At 43.0% G+C, this 10,363-nt stretch overlaps 2 protein-coding genes across 4 annotated transcripts in view; one reads left to right on the top strand and one right to left on the bottom strand.

Moving 5' to 3' along the window:
- Positions 1 to 235: 235 nt before the first annotated feature.
- fzr1b (fizzy/cell division cycle 20 related 1b) lies at positions 236 to 7,808 on the top strand. 2 transcript variants are annotated; one of them, XM_017420265.3, is made up of 14 exons: positions 236 to 442; positions 752 to 937; positions 1,039 to 1,140; positions 2,161 to 2,224; positions 2,303 to 2,430; positions 2,619 to 2,701; positions 2,797 to 2,980; positions 3,060 to 3,125; positions 3,228 to 3,330; positions 4,201 to 4,382; positions 4,465 to 4,698; positions 5,563 to 5,667; positions 6,365 to 6,457; positions 7,205 to 7,808. In XM_017420265.3, the coding sequence occupies exons 2-14, from the start codon at positions 860 to 862 to the stop codon at positions 7,244 to 7,246; spliced, it is 1,464 nt and encodes a 487-aa protein (XP_017275754.1). In that variant the 5' UTR covers positions 236 to 442; positions 752 to 859; the 3' UTR covers positions 7,247 to 7,808. The 2 variants fall into 2 exon arrangements, with proteins under 2 accessions (XP_017275754.1, XP_017275753.1); XM_017420264.3 differs by lacking the exon at positions 236 to 442 and adding an exon at positions 509 to 547.
- Positions 7,464 to 10,363, bottom strand: part of LOC108238292 (importin-13) — a 16,070-nt gene continuing 13,170 nt past the window's right edge. Inside the window, exons 21-22 of one of the 2 annotated variants that reach the window (XM_017420262.3) lie at positions 8,610 to 8,732; positions 7,464 to 7,999 (exon numbers count right to left, since the gene is read on the bottom strand). In XM_017420262.3, coding sequence (XP_017275751.1) covers positions 8,639 to 8,732 — 94 coding nt within the window. In that variant the 3' untranslated portion in view covers positions 7,464 to 7,999; positions 8,610 to 8,638. Of the gene's footprint in view, positions 8,733 to 10,363 lie in introns of both variants that reach the window. The other variant, XM_017420261.3, reaches the window with a different exon arrangement.

Genomic DNA, 10,363 nt, shown 5'->3' with positions numbered 1-10,363 from the left:
AAAAAAAAAACAAAACATTACAGACTCCTTGAATAATGTTTTTGTTTAGTTCTCAAACAGCTTAGATCACGTTAATTATTATTTTATTTATTTATTTTGCGGTGCCACAGCGCCACCCTGCGGGCAAACCGACAACGTGCATGCAGCGTCTGCGCCTGCGTCGCAGTGAACACGAGTGACCAGCGGGTGGCGCTGTTGCGCCGCGCGCTGCTAAACGAACAGGCAGCAGAAGCAGAAGTCAACCAAAAGCGAAGAATTCTACAGCTGTCTCCCCGGGCGCCATCTTTGTCGGGAACATAAACAACACCAGCGAGTCGCGTTGGCATCTGGGCGGACCGCCGCTGTTTTCACAGACGACAGTCTCTCCGCCGCGGTGGTCTCCACTTAAACCGAGGATGACAGCGGGCCTGGTGGTCACCTGAGAGACCGTGCGTGTCCGCAGGTGAGACGGGCTCGCGGGTTTCAGCAGCTGGCGTTAGTTGGATAATAATAGGCTGTGAAATACGTGCGCGAGCGTGATGCTATGACAACGTTTCGGCGTTCCCAGGTAGCGTTTCGCCATTTTTTTTAACCTCACAAGCTTTTCACGCGAATGACATAAGAACAAGTGGACCCTGGTTTTGAAGCATGCAGACTTAAAGCCGCAGTTTGTGTCTGACGCTAACAAGCTTGTGTCAGCCAATCACTGAGAAGATGCAGGTAAAAAAAAAAAATCAAAACGTGAACGCTGTCGATGTTTTGCTTTTCACAGAGATGGGGGACCTGTGCGGATTTCCTCACCGGGAGGGAGCGGAGGTGTGAAGGGGGGGGCGGGGAGGGCAGCGGAGGGGTCTTGCTGCCTGCTAGTAGTCCTGAGGAGATGGACCAGGACTACGAGAGACGGCTGCTGAGGCAGATCAACCACCAGAACCTGCCTGCAGAGAGCCGCCTCAGCAAGGTGAGAGAGCAGATCTCTGCCTGCAGCATGTCCTGGCTTTATTGCAGCATGCCACCATGTTACTGATGCTGCTGTGCTTTAATCCAACCGGGCTCTTTCAGTGTTTAGGCGCTGCCTGCAGCCCTGCCAGTGTGAAGTCAGGGGATCGCTTTATTCCCACCCGAGCTGGAAGCAACTGGAGCATCAACTTCCACTACGCCAACGTGAGCAACTTGATTTGCTGATCTCCTCTGTACTGGGGGAAATTTCCTCAGCAACAGTCGGGGAGGGTCTCACAGGCCTGTGCTTCAGCTGGCTGAAGTCTTTTAATCCTTTCAGCGCTCCCCTTGCTTGGATTTGCATTGATCCTGTTAAATGATGTTCAGCTCACCAGCTCGCAGAACATTAATCACCATCATCTCGCTAATCAAATCACCGTAGATCGGCTCCTTGCAGTTGGAGACCAAGTATAATTGAATTAAAATTGTAGTCTGATTTCATCAGTTGCCTCACAGGTATAATGATGGGATTTCAGAAGTTCAGATTCCTAACCCGGAGTTAGTTTTAATCATTTCAAACTGAACGAGTTTCTACAAGCTTGGCAAGTTTGGCTCATTTTAATAACTTCTTTGTTAATTTGCTTTTTCAGCTCTGAGCACAGAGGAGAGAAATCAACATAACAACAATCAAACAGCTTAGCTGAAACTATGGAGCTGGATAAAGCATAACATGTTTTTCTTTATATTTTTATGGATTATAGCAGCGCCAGGTATTTGTAGCTACAGGTGGGGGGGGGGGCTTTTGATCAAAAAGATCAAAAGGTTAAAAGTCTGAAAACCACTCAAGAGGGGACATAAATCCAAACTATACATACAAGAATGTCAAGAGTCATACAGGATTCTTGCATGTTTAAATTTGAGAAAGATTTTTATAAAATGTATGATTGCAGGTAGTATTAAATGTAGGGTTAGGGTTAAATGGAATTTTAACCCCCCCAGACTTGTTGTATTTTTTTGCCACTTTTTTTGGGGGGGTCCAGGTCTTAATAAAAAGATTTTCTTCACAGTCTTATTGCTCTGGAAAAGTGCAGAATTTGATTTGAGTAATTTCCAGGTCTGGATAAGTTTGGAAAAAATAAAACTGGTTAAACATTCCAGACTCCCATTACCTAATGTGTTAAAAAATAGAAAAAGAATCCTAGAATTAGGAAGCTCAAAACCTCTCATCTTCTTCTCTCTCTACAGGAAAACTGTCGCTCCCCCGCTCAGAACCACAAAGCGAAAGATGCCAGTTCAGACTCCAGCAAAGGTCAGAGGTCACTCCTCCTTGTCTTGCTGTGATTCTGGTCGGTCGGCTGCAGTTCTGATGCCGGGTCTCTGTCTCCAGATGCCGTGGCGTACGCTGCCCTGCTGAGGAACGAGCTGCTGGGAGCCGGGATCGAGCCGGGGGGGGACCCGCACTCAGACGACCGGCGGCATGCCGTCCTCGCTCAGGACTCTCATGGCCTTTTTAGGGTACAAAATATGACAAAAATACTCATCCAGCTGTCCTTGAAGTCCACTAAAGCTGACATTACACGTGTAGGATATGTAGTTATACAAATATAAACATAGCTGAGATTATATGTTTTTAATTAACCAAGAAAATGTCTTCTGTTCAGTTTGAGCTAAGAGTTTCTCTCCTACATGTTTGTTTTCTGCAGTACACTGTCCACACTAAGAGAGTGCCTTTTGATAGCGATAACGAAGTCTCCCCGTACTCTCTCTCTCCACTCAGCAACAAGAGGTACGAAATGTCCCTCTAGATGAGCACAGCTCACTGCTTGGCTCATTTAGCTCACTCTGGTTGTTTTTTTAACTTCTCTATCCATTGTCCCGTAGTCACAAGCTGCTCCGCTCGCCCCGCAAACCAGCACGGAAGATCTCCAAGATCCCCTTCAAAGTGCTGGACGCCCCGGAGCTGCAGGATGATTTCTACCTCAACCTGGTGGACTGGTCGGCGGGGAACCTGCTGAGCGTCGGCCTGGGAGCCTGCGTGTACCTGTGGAGCGCCTGCACCAGCCAGGTCAGACGCAGGCCGAGCGTTACTGTGCCGTGTCACGTTTGGTTTCCTGACGCCGTGTTTACTCTCTACTCTGTCCCAGGTGACGAGATTATGTGATCTGTCAGTGGACGGAGACTCCGTTACATCTGTCTGTTGGAACGAGAGGGTAATGTTGCCAGGAGATGAATCAACTTCCTGTTAATTAAAAAATTATACGACTGAACAAGCTGTAGGGAGAGTAACCGTTACGTTGTTCTGGATTTAACAGGGAAGTCTCGTCGCCGTTGGAACCCACAAGGGCTACGTTCAGATCTGGGATGCAGCAGGAGGCAGGAAGCTGACCTGCCTGGAGGGACACTCGGCTCGAGTAGGTCAGTCTTCTGTAGCTGGAGTAAAGTATTCTTATATAGTATTATACATTTCAGAGTTACTCTTCTTTACATACTGTATTTTCCGCACTAAAGGGCGCACTAAATTATAAGACGCACTGTCAATGAATGGTCTATTTTTGAACTTTTGTCATATATAAGGCACACCGCACTATAAGGCGCATTAAGTGAAACAAAACAGCCCCGTCTTTTCGGAGAATACTGCACAGACGTAAGCGTCAAGTCCCTTCGAGACTATAACTGAGCCTTAATGCTGCAAGCGGTGCAGCTTTGTAGTTTAACCAAAGTCGTACTAAAACATTACGACTTCTTACATATATAAGATGCTCTGGATTATAGGCGCACTGTCGATTTTTGAGAAAATTGAAGGCTTTTAAGTGCGCCTTATAGTCGTGAAAATACGGAATATGAGGCTCATCTGTCGCTCTCCTCATCTGCTGCTTTATTTCGGAGCAGCAAACATCTTTGACAGCCGTCCTCTTAAAGTGAGCGAGCAAACCAAGCAACAAGTCTTCCTTTGTTACTGTCTGCTGTGTACCAAATAAAGAACTGGAGTTGTAGCTGAAAGTGTGTATTGTGAATGAGTCTCAGCTACCATCACACCTAATTTTAGCTCAATAGTTGTAAAATTGACTTGAGTTAAGTCACTTATCCCTGACAGCCATCTTGAATCGGGTTTATCAGTTCTAAAATCTACTCCCTGATTCATGATAAACTTTTTTGGTTACACACTCACGGATATGGGTAAAAAACAACATTGTTCGCTTTCACTTTTCGGTGTTTTTTTTTTTCCTTTTTCTGGTAGCGGTAGTGAAATGTAAAACCCCTCTCGCTGTGTGTTTTCTGGCCCAGGTGCCCTGGCGTGGAATGGGGAGCAGCTGTCATCTGGGAGCCGGGACAGAGTGATCCTGCAGCGGGACGTCAGAACACCCCCCTCTGCTGAGAGGAGGCTCCAAGGTCACAGGCAGGAAGTGTGTGGTCTCAAATGGTCTCCGGACCACCAGCACCTTGCTTCTGGGGGCAACGACAACAAGGTGAGGCAACTAACCCCAAAGCAAAGTGTTTTTTTTTTTGACACCAGACGTCCTCTGTGTGGTCTTCTGTCCTTGTGTGCAGTTGTTGGTGTGGAACAGCTCCAGCCTGGTGCCCGTGCAGCAGTACAGTGACCACCTGGCAGCAGTGAAGGCCATTGCCTGGTCCCCTCACCAACACGGGCTGCTGGCGTCGGGCGGCGGCACCGCCGACCGCTGCCTGCGGTTCTGGAACACCCTGACGGGTCAGGCGCTGCAGAGCACCGACACCGGCTCTCAGGTCTGCAACCTGGCCTGGTCCAAACACGCCAACGAGCTGGTGAGGAGACGGCCGCAAGCACTGAAACTACTTCACTGATTTAGTTATTTTCTTTCTCATTTTTGATCCAAAAATCTTCTTACATTTCAACAACCACAACATGTTACATAACCAGCAACAACAATTAAAGCAGAATTTAGTCAAGGTTTTCAGTTCCCTGTTTTGTATTTGTATGTCGACAACTCTGCCTTTTTTTCCCCAAAATATTCCTTCTTATAAATCCACTTTCCTTTCAGGGAATCTTTATTTGGTGCTTTCAGTGTTTAGTCCGTATCATTAGCTTTTGACTGAAATTCAACCTGAACTTCTATGTTTCACAGAAGTTCATGTGTTCACAGGCGACAAAAGGAAAACAACAGCACAAAAACTGATGGATGAGAATAAAATACAGTTTATAGCAAAACAGAGCAGGAAGCAAAACTTTCTCATGACCAGAATTTTGTCAATATATATATATATTTTTTCTTTTAAATAGCTGAACATATTTCAGGATGAACCTGTGCTGATTGGGTTTTCTAATTATTAGCTCACAACTCCTTAACAGGCAGTTTTTTAAAGAATATTATAATAATAAAACTGGCATTAAAAAGTGTTCAAACCTTAATGATTTAGAGTGATTATGTCTGTTTGGGATAAATGTAGAGATTTAGCTTTAAAGAGGCTAAAATGTTTAAAATCTGTCACGTTACTGTTACGTAGCATGTTGTGATTTAAATATTTCAGTACTATTATGTTAAACTGTTCAGTTTAAAATCACAAATGAATAATGTTTGCAGTCCTTTCAGCAATTTCTGCATCTGGCTTTTGAGATCTTTAAAATGTGTCGCGCGAAGCTAAAAGGTATATCCTTTTGTTTGTGTCCAGGTGAGCACCCATGGCTACTCTCAGAACCAGATTCTGGTGTGGAAGTATCCGTCGTTAACACAGGTGGCCAAGCTGACGGGTCACTCCTACAGAGTCCTGTATCTGGTGCGTTCCCCACGTTTCTTTGTTGATGTGAACGAGTGAGCAAAACGAAACTGATCGTCCTCCAACGCGCTTAAAAAAGACAGAGAAGTAAAAACAAAAGGAAGAGGGGCACAGGATGTTACCAACATCAACTTTTATTCTCTAAATAAGCTGGAGTCATTGGAAATTATTCTCCTCATATGTGTTTACAAAAGAAAAGCAACAAATTATACATTTAAATTTGGGTTGCATTTTAGAAAAATGTTCTGCTTTGAACCAATCGGAAAGAAGACATTAGACAGCTGTGTGGGCTTGTTGAGCTCAGAGGTTATAAACTAATTGTAGAGGTGAAGAATTATTGTCTTATTTCCTGGCTGTGGGCGATCATGTAATTAACTGTGTGGGATTATTTGTCTGATAGAGACGTATCTCATGAACCAATGGGTGGATTTTAGTGAATCTTTTAGAACATAACCCCTGGCTGGACATCTGCAACTGATTAGCATTTGGAGTTAACCCAATTAAAGATGGCCGCCACAGCTAATTAACTTTAGCAAACACCAAATGGCTGTAACTCAGTCCTCCCCGTCACACACCCTGAGTGGAAACGGATCAAGCGTCACTTTTGTTTCGTGTGTGTGAAAGTGTGAAAGGCAAAGAGGCTGACGATATGCTGCCCCTAGTTTTCTTTGACTGATAAATCCCGCTCTTTCCTCAGGCTGTGTCTCCAGACGGAGAGGCCATCGTCACAGGAGCGGGAGACGAGACGCTACGTTTCTGGAGCGTCTTCAGTAAGACGCGCTGCACAAAGGTATGGTAAGCTGGTCGGTCGCTGCGCTGCGTTCCCTGAATACACGCAAGGCCGCAAAAAATTACGTTGTTTATTATATTATCTGTTGTATATAACTCTGTAAATGAGCCCAATTTGGAGAAATAGAGTTCAAGTCCGAGTGGACTGATGAGCCCAGAACAAAGTGGGTTAAAACGGCTCCAGTCTTTCATAGCAGTTCATGCAAACACAATTATATAAACTTTAACTTTGCTCTCAGTTTGAAAAGACATTATTTCAACAGAAATATTACATTATTCCTGCTGGAAGGGTTTTATCTGTTGCTATTTACACTTTCAGATAACCACAGAATTCAACAAAAATAACTTGTAATGAGAAATTGTCAGCGATCTAAAGGTTTATAAAATGGCGTTTGCATGAACGAGTTTAAAATTTTTGAATCTGAAATTGTTTTAAGACGGCAACAATCCAGTTTGACCATGTTTAGAGTATCTGTTAGCTTCTCGTTGGATGAAAATGCTATTTTTCCAAACTGAGGTCCTTCAAAGAGTTATCTACAACAGGTAAGATAATAACTGTTACTTTTACACAGAAACCAACTTCACAGTGGTTGAGCTGTCCTATTAATACATCCTCTGAAGTGTGTTCATATTCCAAGTCTTTAGCAGTAAACCCTTGAAACAATAAATGCTTTATGGTAAATATTTAAAATCCTTTCCAACCTGTAGCTTGTTGTCATGTAAAAGATATTTTCGTCTCTGCTGCCAGGAATCAAAATCAGTTCTCAACCTCTTCACAAGAATCCGGTAGTGAGCAGCCGGGGTCGGGACAGCTCCAGGAGGAACACGGCGGGTTGGGTCTGAACCAGCCGGTCTCATCTGCAGACCCCCTCCCCGCCTTCCCCCATCAGAGACCAGAGGGTGGAGCTGTAACTTCTCATGACAACAACTGCCATCCTTCACACAGATGTCACTAATAAAAAAAACCCAAAAAAACAAGTCACAAAACTTCAAACTTCAAACATTGGTCTTGTTCTCTTTTCTGTGATTCAGTCGATTTATTACGAGTCAAAGAACTCGGAGCTATATATAAAGTAATGACGTGACTTTTTTAAAGACGGGCTCCTTTTTAAGACGATGTTAGAGGCGGTGGGTGTTTTATATTTAAATGACGTGTGCGTATGATTTATTTCCGTGTGCAGCAGGACAGAAAAACCCAATCGGAGAACAGGTGCTCGTTCATCTGCAACAAAAGATTTGTTCATTGGCGTTTTTTCACTTAATGTACATTCAAGGCACTGTGACACTTTTATTGTTTTCTTGATTTTTAGACTGACTATAAAACATTTTATTAAAAACATGTTGGACAGAGACCCAGATGACTTTTAAGTTGTTCGCTCAGTGTGTTTTTTCTTCTTCTTTTTTCCCCTGACTTGGTTCAGTCCGAGCGTTGGGAGTTTCCAGCGTCTCATCTTCAGTGATCCATCCCGTTCGGCACCGAGCCTGACCCGCTCAGACAGATCCAGATTGTTCTGGACATTTAATCCCGGGGTTCCTACACAGTCTGCGGAAAGTATGGAATCCAGTTTTAATATTTACCAGGTCTGGATAATTATGAAGAAAAGAGGAAACCGTGTAGAATAATGTCATTATTACATTTTCTATAAACGAAAAATCCAAATTTATACAAGTTGTTCAAAAAGGCAGGGTAGTTTTTTTTTGTTTTTTTTTTACCTGTGCTGTATATAAAGGATAAACATAGTAACTACTGTGGGAACATGCTGTGACGTGAATCCTTTAGAATACAAGCATGTGCAGCTTGTGTCAGAACTTTAAAAAATAAATACATTTAAAAAGTCAGATTTACATTTTTAGGAATTCGTATAATTCTGATAAAAATAGTTTGGGCAAAAACACATTTTCTCAAATATTAAAACTGCAGAATAAAAGATCCAGATGCATTGTAGAGCCAATAAAGAATGAAATGAAATTCCACTGAGTGGAAAAATAAGCAGTAATTTTACATAAACATACAGAACTGCACCACTGTACAAACAGTAAATTTACACACTTTTTGGTGTCAAAGGTCAGCAAAAAAAAACTGAGAAGAATGCTCGCATGTGGGGTTGTAAAAAGCTGGACTTTGACAACAGAAACTGTAAGAACCCTGTAACCTGCTGAAGACTCGCTGCGTTCGCTCGGACTAGAACTCGGAGTATCCGGACCCCTGCAGGCCTCGGCAGAGCAGAGAAAACTCCTTCACAGCCTCTTTGACTTGACGCTTGTTTGTTTGTTCCCTGCAGAGGGAGAAACAAATGATCAGGGAGTGCAACGATATTAACTCGTGAGGTCTGCAGCTTTATTTTTTATAAAACCTTGTCATCAAGTTAAATTTGAAACTGATAAAATTATGATAATAAGAACCACATCATCCAGTATGTACACACACATATATGTTGATACGTATGCTGATGGTCTGGTTGACCAAGATGACATTATTTCTGCTTTTTGTTCCTGTCTGAACAGCAGGGGACCTGACTGTTCAAAGCTTCGAAGAGGCAGCATCTGATCATACTTCTATTGATTTAAATCATGAATTTATTTGTTTAAAGAGCCACAGAACTTACTGACTTTCAGATTAGGCCAACCCAAACTGCATCATACTCATCAGCCATAACTGTATGACCATCAACAGGTAAAGTAAAAACATTACTGGATATTTAAGGCAACAAGTAAACGTTAACCATTGAAATTCATGTGTTGGAAGCAGAAAACTTGGGCCAAAGTGAGAAGTTATTTGTCTGTGTAAGTGTGTAAGTGTGTGTTCTCAAAGTGTGTTGGTGTGTCTGTGATAGTCCGTGCACATGCCTTCTACATGTGAGTGTCAACACTGCATCACGGAAGGTGATCTGGTTTCCTGAAATCCTGATCTCTTTGACAACATGTGGGCAGCCAGTTCTGTGGGTGTCTCATGGGGAAGACGTTGAACCAAGTGTCTTCACTCACTGACAAAAATCATTAAACACCGAGACACAGAGGTGGAAATGAAATGAAACTGAACATGTTGAAAGGTCGTGTGACTGCATTGCAATGATTACAGTTTAGGCGGCTTGGCCCAGTGGGTAGGGTGCAGTCAATGCATGAAACAATGAACCCATAGTCTGCCCGATGTCATCCAGACACGGTGCTGGATGACATGCGGTGTTGTAAAGACTCCAGTACTTGTGTCTGCATGGGAGGTGCAGATGTCATGGGGTTTTGTAATGTTTGGCGCATAATATCATGATTCTCCCTTGGTGTGGTCCGTCTTTGGCTATTAGAACTGTCACGACATGTGTGGGTGCCCTCATGAATGAATTGATTCAAACATCTGGCCGATGTCACATCTGTATGCCCCACAGTTACACAACACAACCACCCAGCCTCAAGCAAATCCACAACATGACCCCATGTTTACACGGTGCTGCTGTGCGCCTTGAACTTGCTGCAGTTTCCATGCCAGGCCACTAGTTGGTGCTGACACCAGCAGACAGCAGTCTCTCCAGCATGTAAACAGCTCCATCCAAAATGGTGAATACAGTGAGGTTGGGTTGCTGCTACACGTTAAAAAAGGGTGAGTAACATAGACAGCACTGTTTTTTGCTGTTTTATTTATTGTTGATGTACAGGTGCTGGTCATAAAATTAGAATATCACGAAAAACTAGATTGATTTCAGTAATTCCATTTAAAAAGTAAAACTTGTATATTATATTCATACATTACATACAATCTCATATATTTCAAATGTTTATTTCGTTTAATTTTGATGATTACAAATGACAACAAATGAAAATCTCATATCAGAAAATTAGAATATTACTGAAGACCAATAAAAACAAAGGATTTATAGAAATGTTGGCCAACTGAAAAGTATGAACATGAAAAGTA

This window comes from Kryptolebias marmoratus, linkage group LG20 (assembly GCF_001649575.2).
Source record: "Kryptolebias marmoratus isolate JLee-2015 linkage group LG20, ASM164957v2, whole genome shotgun sequence".
Lineage (NCBI taxonomy): Eukaryota > Metazoa > Chordata > Actinopteri > Cyprinodontiformes > Rivulidae > Kryptolebias > Kryptolebias marmoratus.
Note: the sequence above shows the minus strand (reverse complement) of the source record. Positions and strands in the feature narration are given on the sequence as shown.